Source organism: Falco cherrug, chromosome 4, assembly GCF_023634085.1.
Source record: "Falco cherrug isolate bFalChe1 chromosome 4, bFalChe1.pri, whole genome shotgun sequence".
Lineage (NCBI taxonomy): Eukaryota > Metazoa > Chordata > Aves > Falconiformes > Falconidae > Falco > Falco cherrug.
The window spans coordinates 14,167,538-14,186,071 of record NC_073700.1 but is presented as its reverse complement, the minus strand read 5'-3'; the positions used below and the strand labels follow the sequence as shown (position 1 = coordinate 14,186,071).

Here is an 18,534-nt window from a genome sequence, read left to right as displayed (position 1 = left end):
CTTGGGCAGGTGCGTTGCTGGTGTAAAGGGGGGACCCGGGACCTGTGGGCTGTAGTGCTGCCACGATGCTCAGCAAGGGTGGGCAGGACCTGGGGCACAGGCTGGACTGGGGAGACTAGCTATACTGGTGGGAGAACACTGGCTGTACTGGTGGGGAGCACTGGTTGTACTGGTGGGCAGCCCTACCCCCAGAATGTGTTCAGCAGAGAGGCAGATTCAGAAATGGTGGTGACGTGGCAGATGTGCTGGGAGCTGCAGGACTGTGTCCCCCTGCCCTGTTCCACACTTCTATTAGTTTTCTTTCCCGTTCTGGCCCTGCAGCCTCGTGGGGTTTATTCCTGAACGTCAGGGCTGAGCAAAGGCAAGGGGACCAGGGCATACGCGCCTGCTGCCCCGAGGCAGCCACCCGATAGCTGCATGCTGCTTCCCACGGTGGCCACATCGAGTTACATTCACCCTATTGCATTATAAATACCAGAATTAGCCTTGCTTAATTATTTAAAACTATAGATTAAAAGCAGACAAAGGTTCTTTGCCTCCTTTCCGGAGCACGTGTATCATTTATCGGTGATACGGTCGCCTGGTGACAAGCAAGGTGGAGCGTGCCAGCTCCATCGGTATGAGATGCTCCCAAGCTGCCGGCACGGCAGGAACCAGAGGGGAAGAAAATCACAGTGAGGATGGGAGCTGGTACCACCTCATCCACGAACGGTAACGATTAGCATCTGCCAATCTTTGGACTCACCGTATCAACATTATAATTATTATTATCATTATTATTATTGTTATTACTATTATCATTATCATCATCATCATTGTCATCATTAACGTCATCATCATCCCTCACCAGGGCAGTGAGCCACAGCAATCATTAAGCTAATGTGAAGGAATGACAGGTATCTCATTCCCGGCTCAGCTGCCTAACGATGGGTAAGCGACAGATGGATTATTTGGGGCATTAAGGTGCGTTTTGTGGGCTCAGCTGTGGGGACCCACCCACCAAAGGGCTTCCAGGCACTGGGCACCCCCCCATCAGGCAGCACCCACACCTGGCTCAGTAAAGCTGGTATCTGGGTGCCTCGCTCTGCCCTGAACCCACTGCCCATGCAGAAAGTGGCTTCCAAAGGCAAGTGCCCAGCTTGTCAACATGCTTGTCCTACCGGCAGCAGATCCTCGGCAACTCATCTGCACGCCCAAAAGCTGCTCTCACCACACAAAGCTTTGGGGCACACAGAGACCAACACACGGTTGTGTCCCTGCCCCATGATGCCACGAGCCCCAGCTATACTGTGTTTCTAAAATACAATTAATTAATGTTAGGAAAACCATGCAAATTAGCAAATGCCATCAATTCAAGAATCCAAAATGAAAGAGAAACTTTCAGCTTCATTCTTTGTAGGACTTAAGATACAGCATGATCTTTTCTGCCGTTACACTCACAGGAAAATCTGTAGGGCCAAACTCCAGCTCCACTTCAGACAATGGAAGTGCATTGACTGAACATTCATGCTCTAAAATGAAAAAAAAAAAAAATAATGTGGACTTCTGGTTAATAGGTAGAATTGTACGTGTACCAGTGCTTGAAAGGAACTGAGGCTAGTGTCAAGTGCCTGTGCACCTCCACCTGCATTGCCCGCCATTGCAGGGGGTGAGGACATGCCCGCTCATCTCAGTCTTCCCAAGAGGGGTGTGAGGGATGGTACCCTCATCCTGGGGAGCAGATGCCATCGGGGGCCACAGCCCAGAAAAGGGAAGGTTCCCCTCATGTTTGCAGTGAAATGCGTCAGAAACCCACATCATTTCCCAGGTGCCAGGTTACTTGCTGAACCATCCTGGGTGTGTTGATTGTGCAGTCACCTTACTCGCAGGATACGTATGACCAGCTTCTTTCAGCAGCCCTTCGTTAATCTGTCAGTTCTTCTAAAAAGCTGCATCCATGAACAGATCCCAGGCATCCAGAAAACCAGTTGTTCTCCCCTGTAGCCACAGTTTTAAGTGATCATTTCTGCCCAGGAAACGGTCCCTTGGGTCAGCAGTTTTTACAAACCCAGATCCAGGGCTCTGACCCTGGGAGTCCTCAGGTTTTTGCCCAGTCTCATCCCTTCCACCAAGTAATAGCGTTTCACAGAATTACAAATAGCAATATCCCCTGAGCTTGGATCCCATTCCCAGAATAATGCCTTCTGCCTGTTTTTATGTGGATGGCATTTCGCAGAGGCCCGTTCTCTGCCCAGAAAGGGATGCCCACACAGTATCTTTAACAAAAGCAGTTTGGTCATCATCTGCCCCTATTGACAAAACTCTCCTGAGACGCTCTAGTTGGAAAATCAGCTCTCAAATGACACAGACAGCAGAAATAAAAGACTGCGAACTACATTTGCTCGATAGATTTCAGCTAAAGCTAAACACTGAGCTGTGTTGCAGAGGAGAGCATTGACAGCTTGGTGAGTTCAGGATGCTGAGAACCAACAGGGCATCATTGCAGGGGGCAGGGCATGTTGCAGAGCGGAGCTGCTGACAGCACTGAAGGACGAGAAACTCAGTTTGCAGGTGGCACGGAAAAGGGCTGAGGGATGCACAGGGGAAGGGTGAGCAGGTCGCAGAGGGGCAGGATGGCGAGGAGAGCTTGGCAAAACAAAAGCCAAGGGGAAGGAGGCATTTCATGTGAAAACCTGCAAAAAGCAGCTGTGTCCTGCTGCACCCTCCGTTCTCCTATACAGTTGCAAATCGAGAGGTGCTGGGGAGGTGCCCAGACCTCCACCCTACAGCTTTCTATACCCAGTAGCTACACATAATTTTCTTTTCAATTTCTCTTGGTTTTCCCCTTGCGAAGAATGGCTGGAGCCATGCAGGCAGCCACAAGCAGAGCTGCACCCCTCGGGTTACCTGCCCTTTCCAGGGCCGTTAATCCCCTTAACATTCCTGGGGATTATTTCCATCCCGACAGGACGGTGAAGCAGGCTGCCAGCGGCAGCGCAGGGAGCAACACACGGCACGCGGTCCCGAGGGGCTCACAGGGCAACCCACCACTGAGAGACAAGCCGCTTAATCCTAAATAAATGCTCTGTGAAGGGCAAAAGGAAGAATAGCTCAGCTCTGGCCAGAGCCGAGCCCCTGTGTCCCACGCCTGTCCCTGGGCATGAGCCAGTCCTCCTGCTCCTCCTCTCCAGGATCAGGCTAAAACCTTTCTCCTCACCCTGGGCTGCACAAAAGCCACTCAGCACCCCAAGCAGCACACCGCATTTTACACTTCTAGTAGGATGGATTTCATTTATTTTGTGCAACATTCAGGTTTTCAAAGGTGTTAAACGTTGCACCAAAACTGCCTGATTCCCCGTTTCCCAAAAGATTTGGACTGAGCATAATCAGAACTGGAAACAGTTTGCCCCAGGATTGCATACTGGTGATTTTATCGCAAATGTCCCAGGAACTGGGGGATTTATAAGCATTTCTAGGCAGTAAGAGCAGGCATTTGGGCTTTGATTTAGGTCAGAACAGACCAAGATACTAAAATGTCATTTTTCTCCTCCAGTCAGTCCCACACCCTGGGGCAGGAGGGTGGCTGGTCTCTGGGCCATCTCAAAGATGCTGAATATTGCCTGTGGAGTCTCCTAGAAAACTGGGAGTTCATTTCACAGCTACGGCTGGGAGAGGAGATAACGCCATGTGTGAAGTCCAGGTATCTGCCAGTGGCCCTGGCCTCCACACCCAGGCACTCTTGCTTTTTACTTACAGAAAAGTCACTTGGAAATGTACCTTTCCTAGAAAGCCGCAGGCTTCTAGAAATGAGGAAAGGGAAAATATTTAAAAGCAAGCAAAAAACTGAGCATGCTGAAGCAAATACAGCTAGCTTTTTATGAGCAATGCTCCAAAGCAGACCTATTTAAAAGGTCACACTGTCTTTCTGAGCACAGCAGAGGGTATTAAAATGAACATGTATTTTTTTGTTTATATCTTGCCAAGAACAATATAAAAATGTCTAGCACCTTTTGCTGATTTATGGTGGTGGCCAAGGAGGTGTCAGAGCAGAGCCTTGTTCATTGATCTATGGCTGAATCATGCAAAAACAGACGTCCTGCTGTAAATCCGCTGCAGAGACCTGGCTTGATTTATACCTCCAGCACTATAAATAATGGCAAAAAGCAGCCTGATAGCAGTCAGTCTCCCCTTACACGGGCATGAATTACATCAGGTCTTGAAGACGATCAATCTACTCCATGAGAAACATTTTGCACTGGGTCCCTATCTGCCAACCTGCAGGAGAAAGGATGCCCCGTCCTTACTCCCAGCATAACCCCAAGCTCTGTTTCAGGTGCACCAATATTTTTATGCTCTCATTTTTCTTTTTCTGCTCAATGCAAATGAAGGCATTCCTTGACTTGTTCCAGGCTAAGGTCTTCTGAAGGTTTAAAGTGCTGTTCACGCAGTGAGGTTCAAGCCTCCTTCCAGTCCCAGTCAGGGACAAGGTCAGGGCTTTGATTTTGTCCCTGGGGCAGCAGTTCAGACACCCACTGGAAGCCAAACCCTCGGGGTCAGTGTCTGCACACCACTAGGCACATCTAGTGCAGCGAAAACCAAGCTCAGATCTACCTGCCGTGTCCTGGCCCCCGCAATGTTGTTCAGTCAAATTGCACTCGTTATGAGGACTTCTGCATGCTGATTTAATAGCCCCCTGGCCAGAAAAGCTTCCAGTCACTTTCAGTTCCTCCCACTCCTTCCCAGTATTTTCTTCATTTCTACTAGTTTCAGGGAAAAGTTCCCCATCTGCCTTCAGTAAATAGGTTACTAAATCGCTGCTTCTTTGCAAGCCTCAGCTATGCAGTGTTTGATGGCTGCAGTCTGGAAATAACTATATCAGCCAATTCAAAACCTCCAGGCTCGCTGCGGTGCTCCCCCAAAATGCTGCATAAGCAGAGGGTCCCCCAAGGTGGGGGGTGGGGGCCCTTCCCAACCATCCTGGGCATCTGTAGGGTGGAAACACCACAAGACCAAACTGAAGGGCTGGGTGACACTGTGCAATAGCCTTGTACGCTACTGGGCGTTAGCCCTATGTGGACATGGGGACAGACTGCCCCCAGAAAATCTCCCGGGATCTAGGTCTTGGAGGTAGGGAAGAAGAGACTCCCATTCCAGAGCTGCAAAAGGAAACCCATACATCACAGAATCACGAGGAAAAAAAAAGTACTTTATAAGTAACAGTGCTGCACCAGTACCCCAAGAGCTAGTTCAGCTTAGCAGCAAGGCCTGAGAGCTACTTCATATAGAAAAAAACCATGAAAGTCACTAGAGTTACGGCCATTTCTGGCATCCAGGTTGGTCCTTCAGGCTTGGTTGGCCACATAATCCTTCCATGCTCACTGCTCACTGCATTATCCCCTAGCAGAGCACAACAGGTAGATTTAAGATGAACAAATCCAAGATCAGTATGCCCCAGCCCTTCTCCTGCTGTGCCCAGCACACAAGCAGGTGTGGGCATCTCTGTCACTGGGAGCGGCTCTGGTCTACATGACAGCACAGGAACAGCAGGGAAAGGGTGACAGGACGACACAGTGACACTGAGGCTAGTGTATTAGTATAGCTATCCAAAAATGGTGTCTCCATTAAAAACACCAGCGTTTTATTTAGGTTACTCCATGGAGAGACTTTTTTGCTTGAAAAATGAAGACTTTGCTTTGCCTTTTGAAATGGGAGCTCATCCATTTCATTCATGCCAAAACAAACCTTTGCTTATCTACCTTCCTTCCTTGTCTTTTGTCTGCCTCCTCTGTGAAAAAAAGACCAAAAAAGGGAAGAAGTAGAAGAAGAAAAAAACCAAAGCAATTTTACCCCACTGAAAACCTGGCAAGTTTTCTCACTGTTCGAAACCTGGCTGTCATCTAACAGAAATTAGCCATGAAATTGTGCTGCCTTAACCCTTGGCTGTTCTTCAGTCCCTGCATCTCTCTGGAAGGCAACGCTGAGCCCCCAGCTTCAGCCTGCGGAGTCCAGCCCCTGAGGGGTTTGAATCAGCCTGGCACTTGCCACCAAACAGCAAACCACACCACCTTCCCTTCTGCCAGCAGTGATGTATGATCCTAGTGGAAAATAATTTGATACAAGAAATCACTGGTTCCAGCTTCCAAGTGCCCTTTAAATATGTACCAAACTATTCACCCCAATTACACTCATGTAATGGGCGCTGATTTGTTTTTCTTTGTTCCCAAAGCAGTAGAGCACGGGCCACATTAACATTCAATGAGAAGTTGTTTGATATTGAATCATTTCTTCAGCAGTATTATTCCTTACACAATTCTGTTTGATTGCAATCCACTCCACATTTGATAAGTACTTACTATGAAAGAATGACCTAGCTTGCTTTCCCTTGCCTTTTTTTATTGATTTCTCTTTTAAAAGGGTTTTATTCCTTTTACACACAAGATTGCAAAAAGAGAGAGAGACAACATTACTGAACAACTGTTTTCCTTGCTGCTCCACCAACCCATCTAACTTCACACTAGGCCCCCAAAAATACTGTAATAACAAGATACTTAGAGGCACGGAGCTGCCTACACCCTTTTCCTGGGACTTTTTGTTCTTACTGGTAAACTTCCAAATTGTTCAAGTGAATAGTCAGGAATAAATTGCTCTTTCTGAGCCCCTGATTAGACCGTACACTGAATAATTGCAGGCAGCCCCACTGTGCTCCGCATTTAAAGACACAGCCCGCTGCGGGCTGTTTGTCTGTAACTTGTGCTTTGCACACACTTCGTATAGGGTTTTTTGTAAAGGGGAAATGTAGAGCACTAGAAAAATACCAACAGCGACCATGCCCTGTGGTTTGCCTGAAATCCAAGCTGTCATCACTTCCAAAAGAGTGGGCTCTTGTTCTTGCATCCAGAACATACAAATTATTACAGCACGACCACATACTGCATGGGCGAATTATGCTTTTCTTGGCATTGGGCTCGATCCCAATTGTTAGGCCAGCAGGATATCAGCAAAACGTTTCCTTGACAAGAGGTTTCAGATACAGCATCCCTTCCCCAGGCCTGTGTTTTGGAAGCCCCTCAAAGCCCACAGCATCCCCTCGTGCTCAGGGACCAACGGCTTCAGCCAGGACGGCCAAAGCAGCCACTCAGCACAGTCCACATCCACAGCTGTTTCCAGTTTTAGTTAGACCTGTCTTGCATTAATTAATCCTTGGCACTAAATGCTGCAGCCACTGAAACGAGCAGCTGGCAAGTAATTTAAATGATCTAATTAATATGTGTCTCATCAACAATGCAAAGGGATATTTTTGAAAACCCCACCAGCACAGGGAGGCATGTGTGCAGAGACAGCAGCGCGGGTCTCAAGCAGCTGGGGCAGGCACCATCTCTTCTCCTCTGCCTTGTCCAGGGGAGGAGAGCTCCAGCGAGTTCCCACACCACAGCAGGGTGAGACTTCTCACGCAAACACCCCTCTTTCCTTGCAGCATCGATGTACACTGAAATACAGAGGGAGCGACCAGATGGTGGGAATATCCTGACTCACCCAGACTACATAGATGGAAACCCAGACCTCATCAAACCCAAAAAGCTCCTAAATCCTGTAAAAGCCTCAAAGAGCCACCAAGAGCTGCACAGAGAGCTGCTGATGAACCACAAAAGGTAAGAGGAGGTCGCAGCCTGCTGCTGCAGAAGTCCGGGAGGTGCTGAGCTCAGCAGCCAGGGCACATATGCCAGCAATAGCCTGTGAGTTGGAAGGGCACGATAAACCCCTTCACTTGCTAACAAACACAGCATAAACCTTGCTGTGGCCCTTTCCTCTTTTCTCTGATGTGACAGTTTCTTTTAAAACCAAAGCAGAACCAAAAGCCCCCTGCTCTGCCACCCTGGAGCATCATCAGGCTAGCACTTTTTGGAGCTGCTTGCCATTTCCACTTACCTCGAGCTACAAGCGCCCAAAGATGCAAGGCATCCCTACAGCCCCTTTATAATGTCCTACACATGTTTTCTCCCTGGTCCTGGTTTTTCTGTCTCCATCACTGATTTGCCAAGTCCCCAGCAATGTACAGCATTCCTGTGTGCTTTAAGGTCAACCCAGAGGCAGTAAGAGGTGCAGGCTGGATGGAGCCATTGAAAGCTGGGAAAGCACCATCTGTACAAGGAGAAGGCTAATCATCGTCTCCCTAAGAATTAAGCAGGTGAAGACAGGCTAGAATTCACATTCCTGACTTCCTCCCCCATCACCCCAATATAACTCTTTGGGGGTACAGATACAACATCAGGAAAATGACACCAGTGACTGAGAACCTATAACCACATCATTCCTTTGTCTGAGCGTGAGTGCAATAAAAGCATACTCAGTTCAGAGGCTTTTAAGCACAGCAAGAAATCTGATGGCTTTACACTGACATTTTCTGAACACCCTGAAATATTCTGACACGATAGCACTTTGGCTGTCTAATTAAAAGGAGCACAGCCCTGTTCAAAAGGACCACAGTCATCAAGAGAATCAGACACATATTAATTCGGCAAACAATCAAGCCTGCCAGCAGGGAGCATTAATCAATACTGGCACTGGCTGGGCTTGGGTTTGATTTGATTTTCGCAGAATCACGAGGAATTACAGGGATCAGATCCAGGCTGTTTTCGAGCATCAAGGCAGAAGTAACTATAGCAGCCAGATTTTTTTAATCTCTCTGGTTTGAGAGTGACCATATCCTGCCTACTGATACTGCTCAATTTAAAGGCTCACCTACCAGCACCGGCTTTGATCTCACAGGACTTTATTCCAATCTCACCATGATGAAACCAAGAATCAAGAAATCCCTGCGACAGAGGTAGCAGAGATGGATGGTAGCAGATGGGATACAGACCCCACGGCACCAGACTGAGCTGAACTTCAAACTGGCGAACAAAAAGAGTGTCACCACTTTGTATTCCAGTTCTGTGCCTGCCACCATGTTATATCCACCTGTGCCGTGAGATACTGGCAGGAGGCAGCTTCGCTGCAGCCATCCTGTATCTCCTGATGCCTCTCCTTATAGTCCTGTACATCTCACCCAGCAGTGTAAACCTACTTTGGCTCTAGCCTCCTCAATATTTTTCAGCAAACACATGAAACAAACCCTACTGCAAACAATAATCCATGGTTGCTGGTTTCTTGCCACTCTCAAATCCACCACTTTTGCCTCCTGCTACACGTTACAGTAGAGGTAGAGAGGGGAGAAGGGGAGTGAGAAGCATCTATGACTTGCTCCTGTTTCTGCTTTGCTGTTGGTTTTTCCAAGCAGCAAGGAGAAGCAACTCAAATTAGCAGCTTGTGCAACAAAACCCTTATCTTAGTCAACACCTCCGGGTACTAACAACACAGGCTGATTAAATCAAAGAGTGGTAACAAATAATCCACAGCAACATTGCAGGCTGTGTCTCCAGCAAGCCAAGGCAGATTTGCCTTCTCTCAAGCACTGGGAAAAGCATTTCTGCAGCATCCAAGTTCTTCCTGCCTTGAAAAACCATCATGAAAGCTCTGGGGCAAAGGCTACAGCTACCCTCACTGACGTTGCCGTGAACTTTGTCCTGTCATAAAGCAAGAAAAGAAATTACAATAAGAAACACTGTTAAACATGCCACTGGAAGGATGCAAGCACTGGTCCCCAAGCCATGTTGTGACAGTGCAAATGTTTGCTGCATCTGGAGAGCATCTCCCTCTCCCTCCCATTCTCCCTCTCCTCTCCCGCTGCCTGCCAGTTCAGTTTCCCATGATGTGAGATACCACCTCAGCACCTGCCACTTTGCCAAGAAAGCTCTGTAGTCCATAGGGTCTGAGGTCTCTGCTTTCAAACAGCCTTAGCAGAGTCCAACAAGTGTTTGGTCAACAGAAACCTCCCGGTGCTGAGGAGCTCTGCATTAATAGTGCACCCCGACCCCCTGTGCCCTGGGCAAGCCCTCAGCACAGACATGGGGAGGTCCCCTCCTTGTCTCAAAACAGACCTCCACCCACAGGAACACCAAACACCCCACACATTACAACAGGACTTGTAAATACTCTGAGCATGTTGATTTAAGCAACTGTTAAACCCAGCCCATGAAAGTGGTGAGGCCCCACTCCTTCCCCATGTGTGACAGCTATGAGGTCTTCAACTCCTTCTCCTCAAAAATACAGCTTCAGTCAACTACTTCTAGTCCTGTCTTTTCTTGCAAGATTACTTACACTCCAGCTGCTCTTGCAGAAGATAGCCTGCGTAAATGCAGTCTTGGCCACTTCCTAACTACCTGTTCTTCAGCGACACGAAGCTCTGTGTAGTTGCAATACAGTTTTCCCTGAATTCAGCAAAAAAAGAAAGTCACCCAGCAGCTTCAGGTTTTGCCTCTCTGGCTAGGGCTTGGTGGGGCAGAGTCACTGCTTTTAGTGATTTAAGCCAGGAAGCTGATGGATTTTACGAAGGCAGATTCCTTTTGGCACGGAAGAGATGAGTTGGTCAAACCACTACCCTAGAAGGGCAGGAAGCCTCCCACAACCACACAGGAGCACATCGGGACGTGTTCCACATTCACCCATATCCCCACTCATCCATACCTACTCCCAAGCTCCCAGCGGGGCAGAGGCTGGTGGGAAGGTGGCCGGGGTCACCTGCAGGAGGTAAATCTTAGTGTCCAAATTCAGGCATGTCAATATTCAAAGTGTTAGGTTTCTGGAATTTGTTTGGAGAACTTCTTTCATCTTTACACCACGTAATTATGCCTTGGCTGCTTGTCCTTGCCATGCCTCTTTTCCCGTGATCAGACATGGATCTTTTCCCTGACAGAACAGGGCTCGGAGCAGTCCCGCTTCATCTGAGATGCTTCGGGTGGCTGGCGGAGAGCCAGGCACCTGTGCCATCCACAACACAAACACTCGGCTTCCAGGGGAAAAGGACATTTCGTTTTGGCCCCTTGACCCAAACCCTCCGTGTCAACAGGGGGGCCGCTAGCCCTCAGCTGTGTAGCAAAGCTGGGATGCAACTGGGAGGAGAGGAACTGCCAGGACAATTACTGCAGATCAATGACTACCCCTGCTGGTGGAAAAAAAATAGGCATGATTTAAAATGCCCTCAACGCAGCTGAATCCATCACCGACATCATTCAAACTGACAGCAGGAGCCAAAGGACGGTCCCACTTCCACACCCGTCCCAGAAAGCTGTAGCCCTTCAATGCAATGGGATGGGCAAACCCCCCAGCACCACAAGCCCCACACACGAGCAGCAGACACTGTGCCCACCCCAGGCACCCTCCCAGCAGCACAACACCCTCAAAACTGTGTGGATGGACTTGTGGACCAGGATTGCTTTGTGGACCAGGTCTCCCACGCTTCCATTTAGGACCGAGAAGAGTTTTGGGGTTGCTGGGCTGCCAGTGATTACACCCCAGCGGGTAGGTGCTCTGGCCCTGATTTATCTGCTTTTTATCCACAGAGGTTTGGGCATGGAGAGCAAGCCAGAGCTGCAGCGGGTGCTCGAGCACCGACGGCGAAACCAGCTCATCAGGCAGAAGAAGGAAGAGGAAGAGGCAAAGAAATTGCAGTCTCCTTTTGAAAAAGAGCTATTAAAGAGGCACCAGAGGCTGGATCAGGTAGAACTGAGTTTTCAGCCATTCCTGGCTCATCCTAACCACCCTGTACAAGGCACAGACCACAGGGGAGATGGGTGAGCTGAGGCTCAACCCAAGGTCTAGCATTGCTACCCCTGCATAAAACAGGAGCCACAGTACATCCCTCACTGCTGCACTATGCAGCTGCAGCACCCTTATCCTCACAGGATCCACCCCGTTTGTACCATCTCACCCAGGACCTCCACCACACACCACTGACACCACATGGTGTCCCTGGAGTGTGCTTTCCAGTTCAGAGCACCCCAAATAGCATGGGGGTTGCTGCAGCACCCACCATGGGGGTGCCTAGGACCCTGGGGTGCAGGGTGAGAGGCTGCACAAGTGCTGGAACATGCAAACACTGCTGCAATCGCACCCAAGCTGCTTTTGGGAGCAGTTCCTGGCATGTACCCTGGCCAAAAATATGTCTGGGGAAAACAATATTCAGCACGGGTACTTGTCAGCAGCACAGCTGTGCCCCAGGTGCACTGCCTCTGCCCTCTTACCCACACCGGTGCAAGCAGCAAGCAGGCTTGTGGCCATTGAAAATACTGTCATTCCCTGTCCTACTTGCCAGTATTTGCACTGCAAATGGATGATTTTTTTTTATTTCATTAATGACACAACAACTCCCTTGCAAGCCTATCAGCCAAGCTGAGATCACTTGAAAATCAAAGCCCAGCACTCTCAAAGAACCAGGAATACGAAACAAGGTGATTCAGGGACAGATCCATAAAGACCTTGCATATAGAAGTGAGGCAGTACGATGACTTACACCCCCTTAGACAATAAACTAATGCTGAGAGCTTTCCCCAGGCTCACAGGCCTTTTTTGCTGGGAAGGATTCAAACCTCCTCCACTCTTCTCCATGCCAGGTCTGAAGTGAAGCACTCCCCTGCTTTTCTGCTGGAGATGCTCCTCCCTGGAGGATAAAAATAAATAATTTAATTTTTCAGGAGGCCAGAAAAAGAGACTAAGGGTGAACATGGCTCTGGCATAATGACTTGGAAAAAGAGAGCACCGACATGTGCACTGCACACACTCAACTTTGGGCAATAATAACTGGACACCCAGCAATAACGAAGCCCACCGTTTGAATGTCGCTGACGCACTTTTGTCCTTCAGTATGCACAGATTAATGGTGACTCTTCTTTCTTACAGCTGGAGAAAGAGCAGGAGAAGCAGGAAGACCATGCACCAGAATTCATTAAGGTCAAGGAAAACCTGAGAAGAACATCAACGGTGACTGGGGATGAGAAAGCAGCGTAGCTTCTGCCAAAACTCAACAGGGATCCTACCAAGGCCGGCGCTAACACACACACGCTGACATCTCTGTACATGGTGGACATTCACACCTGCACCGTTGGGGCTGCTTATGGTTATTAACACTTGCTCCAGTAAAGGCACAAAAAAGGTTTCCCCAGCCCAGTAAGGTACCACTGTGGAAAAGGTGCAGTATTCACCGAAGAAGTACTCACACGGGGAGATGCAGAGCGAAATTATGTTCTTTTTTCCCCCCAGATCGTGGGTGCATGCTAACCTCCAGCTAACTCTTGGTTAACCCTAGAAACACAGCGACTGTTTAAGCCAGGGAAGTCTGTGGAGGGATGGTTTGGGGGACCCCTGCTTCTTCCTGGAGGCAGGCTCACCAGGCACTGGGTGACAGGAGGGCGGCTGCAGCTCTGGAGAAGTTCCTGGAAACCTGGCCTGGTAACTAAAAGGGACAATCTGTGTATTACTGAGAACAGCCCAGGCGACCATAATGGCTTTCCCAAGGGTCACTGGTATTGCCCCAGTGTGCGAGTCAAGCCTGGCTGAGGCTGTGTGTACCAGCAGCACACCCGTACTATTAGAAAAATCAGCCTCTGTGTGCCCGTACCAATGCAGCAGAGGCAGGTGCAACTGTTATTCACAAGCATCTTTAAACTGCTTTTCAAACCTGTTTGAAAACAGCTCTTTAGGCAGTTCCATGCTCAGGCAGAAAATCCATCGGACCACACCATCAACACCCCAAGCGGGAGGCAAACGCTCTGTGCAGAAAGCAAAGGCTGGGTGTTTTCGGCATGGCTGTGTGTGGAAGCGCGCAGTGACCAGGCAGCAGGTCCCTGCAGATGCAGCAGACAGGCAAACTGCTTCTTGCCCCTGGACGACTGAGCTTCAGCCCCTTACCCAGCAGCCAGACATGTGACTGAGAAGTGTCAATGTGGTAATGTCATACTGGTGTCCTGGTAGCCACCCTGCACACAGCTGGCATCTGTAGGCACCAGGGGCTACAGGGCATGTATGTGGTGATGCAAAACCCTTTGTCAGTGCTTTTCATCCCCTTTTCCAGAGGTCAGAGCTCCCTCATTGCAGCCACCACCTTGAAAAAGTAAAAATCTTCTTGCTGCTGGTATAGCAAAGCTGAGATAGATCGTGTGTTTGCGCCACACATGGACAGAGCCTGCCACACGTACGGAGCACCCATGCCCTGAGGTGTCCACATCTAGAGCTGAAATTGCACCTCCAGGAATATCTCAGCTTCTTGCTTCCCACATCAGCCCTGACACAAAGCCTAAACAGCACAACTCACCAACTGCCTTGGACACCAGCTCTTGAATGGCAAGCCTCAATGGACCCAGTCAGCTGGGAAGGTAATACCTGGATAAACAATACCTACTATCCACATCTGCAGTGGATCCATATATAAATTAAGGGAAACTAAGCATTTATCACATATTTATTAAAAAGTTACTAATCCATTCCCTAGTCTCCCTGGTCCAGTGGGGTGCTTAATTTTGAGGGCTGTTGTTCGACCTGGCAGCCTGAGTAAAACATCTGAGCCACACCACATCACGAGCAGTGACAGGTACGAGGCTTCTGCGACAGACTGGACATAAAAGCCCTTCACTCCATTTCAGTCCTGGAGAGCCCCACCCCACAGCACTGTCTCTGCTGTGAATTTTAAACCCCTTGCTCATCACGCTCATTTTAAAGTTTTTATTTCAGAAATCCAGTGCATATGGTCACTAAGGGTCAAACAAGATCTAAATGGATTTATTACACCCCTCCCAACTGAGAAGCTTTTCATATAAGTTATGATTAAAACCATGAGGAAGAAGCAGCATTGACCATTTTTTCAGGGGGAAAAAATAGCCAAATTTCTCCAAGAAAAAAAAGGTGTTACTAAGGATGTTTGTACACAGCTGTAAAGAATGCTGTATGATACTCCATAGGTAACATCAGTTTAAACAACAAGCCAGAATTACTGTGCTGGGGGTTTTGTGAGGGGTTCTGGCACAGATTAAGTAACCTTGATCAAAGAGCTCAAAAAAAATTCAGCAAATTAATTTGTAATTTTGCCACAGATGGACATGTACTCCAGGAGAGGCAATCTGTCACTCCATATGCACCAGTGTTATCAGCTCACCCGGGCTGGGACAGGGGCATTTATACAAGTCCTTGGGTTGAAGCCATCCGGTAAGGTCTGGGTAAGCTGAGTGCTCAGATCAGCACTGAAAAACTTGCAAATATTTTGCTGCGGTCTTCCTGAGTACGCAAATATTATCAGAGTGAAAAAAAATGAGTGTTTCCCTTAGATGCAGTGCCCACCCAGCACAGTGGGGCTGCACACCAGTGCAGTCCATGATAGCTAAGGGGCATCTGGCTCATTCTCAGCAGGTGTCCAGAAGGGAAAGGGAGGGCCAGGTCACACTGTCCTAACTCAGGCTGATCTAACAGTCACAGGAAGTCCTTCCAGCGGTGGAGAGACAGCAGAAAGCCCTGACCTGGCAGCTCACCAGGACCCTGCGGGCTGAAAGCCGGCACCCAGCTGCACACCCACACCAAACCCCAAGCAGCCGGTGCTGGCAGCTCCCGCGGGGCCAGGACAGGCTGGAGCATCCACATGGCACACAGCGGGACACACGGTGCTTCATCCACGGCAAGAGCTGCAGGCTCCAGCCCTCCATGATGGCACATGGGAAATGATGCTTTTACTGTTCAATGCTGGCTTAAAAATCACAGCATCTTCCAACACAGCTCCTCACACCCCTGCGAAGTGGTAATGCCTCCCTGGCTGGGCTCAGACCCAGAGCCTGGGCAACCTTCACCAATGCTCTTGTGCTTCATGGTGTGGCAGCAATGGAGGTGGCACCCGAAAAAGTATCAGTGTAGGCATCAACAGGAAGATTTGGGGGTATCTTTGTGTCTCTTTTTCTTTTAAACAAATTCTTCCCTATGCCCTTAAAACGCATTCCTGAATAAGCGTGGTGTATCCAGAAGACACAGATTATCAGAGTATTGACGGGGACAATTTTTTGCACTGTGTATGTTGCCTATGTGGTATATAGTCTATATTCTGTGTTGGTGTTTATACATTTATATAAAAATATATGTCATGCAACTCTACTTAATTAACTCATACCTTTTAATGTGGACATTTCTGAAGAAATAAACTAAACGATGATTGTACATTTTGCTCTTTCTACAAGGAACTGAAAAAGCTCCAAGGATGCAAGCAGACAACAGCCAAATAAACTGAATGAACATAAAAATCAGTGAAGTCTGACAGCAACTCCTTTGTTAGTGCTGTGTTAACTTACTCATCAACGAGCTGTTTTCATCATCCGCACCCAATGCTGCCTCTATTGCTTATTCCCAGACTTCATCTCAATTTACTGAAAGTTTAAGGGCACAAAAATTGTGGAATCAGGCTTTGTACACTGAAACTTCCCATATGTTTGATTTCTAACTGGCCAAAAATGCCCACCTGCCTGGCAGGATAAGACCCACAAAGCCAAGGAAACACATTGCCCTTGGATTTAATTCAAAAACTCCATTTTGAACTGAAAGGTAATCCTCACACTAGTCAGCTCACCTCATTATTCTAAAACATTTTTAAAGAGGTTTAGCAGCAACAAAAGACCACCGATTAAATAGATAAGAAAAAGAGAGGATGCTTCACACATCCAGGTCACACACCATGGTCCCCGAGAGCCAGGACTGAAACTAAATGCAGTAAAGCAAATGAAAAGGACTTCTCTGTCTCATTAGCAATACCCTTAACAGCAGAGACGCCAGCTCCCCACTCAGAACAAGGCAGAGATGGTGCTTGGATGCATTTCTCTGCCACCAGGTATCCGCTGGGATTGCCACACCGGGAGGTACACAGCATTCCCGGCCCTCCGCACCCTGCGGCACCAGTGTGGGCAGTCAGCTCATCATTAGGGATGAGGGCTCCTTGACTAAACCTGTTCTTCAGGTCAGGTTCCCAAAACATCTTCCTACCTTGTTACCGCTTATAATAGCAGCTCAGTTGCTATCCTGCCATAGCAGGTTGCGGACTTCATTTCCTGGCACAAACCACACAAAGGGAAACACCTTCACTGGAGAGCCTGGCCTTTGGTGAGGTGTGAGACCGGGGGGCTCAGGCAGGACTTGGTAAAATGCTTGATCAACCTCTCGCAGCCCCAGCCAGCGAGGTTTCAGTGGGCTGTGCCCCAAGACTGCTTACACTAATTACACACCTCCTTTCACAAGCAGATGCCAAAGGCAGTCATTCATATCATAGAATCACTTGGGTTAGAAAAGACCTTGGAGATCATCGAGGCCAACCACTAACCCGCACTGCCAAGCCCACCACTAAACCATGTCCCTAAGCGCCACATCTATGTGTTTTTTTAAACACCTCTAGGGATGATGATTCCACCACCTCCCTGGGCAGCCTGTTCCAGTGCTTGACCATCCTTTCAGTGAAGACATTTTTCCTAATATCCAATTTAAACCTCCCCTGGGGCAACTTGAGGCCGTTTCCTCTTGTCCTACCGCTTGTTACCTGGGAGCAGAGACCGACCCCAGCCCAGCCCAGCCTCCTTTCAGGCAGTTGTAGAGAGCGATACGTCCCCCCTGAGCCTCCTCTTCTCCAGGCTGAACCCCCAAGCTCCCTCAGCTGCTCCTCATCAGACCTGTGCCCCAGCCCCTTCCCCAGCCCCTGCCCGGCTCTGGACACGCTCCAGCCCCTCAGTGTCTGTCTGGGAGTGAGGGGCCCAACCCTGAACCCAGGGTCCGAGGTGCGGCCGCACCAGTGCCCACTGCAGTAGGATGGTCACTGCCCTGGCCCTGCTGGCCACACTGTTCATGACAGTGGCCACACGTACCGTGACAGTTCATCTTCTATGGGAGAGAGAAAGAAACAATCATTTCCATTCTTTAAGGACACATTGCCTTTTAGCTATGCACAAACTGCTCCATTGCCTGGATTTTTTCTTACTGCCAGAGTTTTCAATACCAGCTTTGCAATTTATCCAGGTTATGCTGAGATCTCTTTTCCTGTGCACTCCCTCCTGAAGTGCCCTCCAGGCAGCCTCCTGCAGTGCAGCCTCCTCTCAGGGAACCCTTCCATTTTCCTGCATATTTATTTCTTGTTACTGTCTCAGAAATGGCAAATTCTTGTTTTCTTCCTCAAGCTAGCGGTACCGTCACACTGGCCCTGGGTGATTCCCTTCTCAGGAATTCTCTTCTGCCTGTCCAGGTATTTCTCTATATTTAGATAATTTCCCAAAATGATCTAAAACGGCCATAGAGTGACTGCTTTTGCGTTGATAAAAGCATCGCGTGAAACCTGTGAGTCGGACATGACACCAGGGATATGCAGGCTTATGGAAATGGGGAAAAATGCAAAATTATCAGCAAACGATAACGGTGGTGTGTTCCAACACACCATGACTGCGTGCTCTCGTGGATCTTGTTGGTTCCCACCGCAGCCCATGAGATCTGCGGGCACCCCATGGGCACGTGCAGCCAAGGTGTGCAGGGGCGCTGCAGCTCTGCCAGCATTCCCTAACGCCGGCTGGCAATGACCTACCCGGGCAGCACCCACACCTGCCCAAATACCAGCCTGCATGAACATCAGGGTGCAAACGGGTTCAGGGCCAGGCTTCTTCCAACTTGCCATCCCCTGCC

At 49.0% G+C, this 18,534-nt stretch overlaps 1 protein-coding gene across 2 annotated transcripts in view; it reads left to right on the top strand.

Moving 5' to 3' along the window:
- FAM107A (family with sequence similarity 107 member A) overlaps positions 1-16,044 on the top strand; it is a 31,223-nt gene extending 15,179 nt beyond the window's left edge. For both annotated transcript variants that reach the window (XM_014280251.3, XM_005432551.3), the window contains 3 exons: positions 7,454-7,628; positions 11,418-11,574; positions 12,754-16,044. In XM_014280251.3, coding sequence (XP_014135726.2) covers positions 7,454-7,628; positions 11,418-11,574; positions 12,754-12,861 — 440 coding nt within the window. In that variant the 3' untranslated portion in view covers positions 12,862-16,044. The remainder of the gene's footprint in view (positions 1-7,453; positions 7,629-11,417; positions 11,575-12,753) is intronic.
- The last annotated feature ends 2,490 nt before the right edge of the window (positions 16,045-18,534 follow it).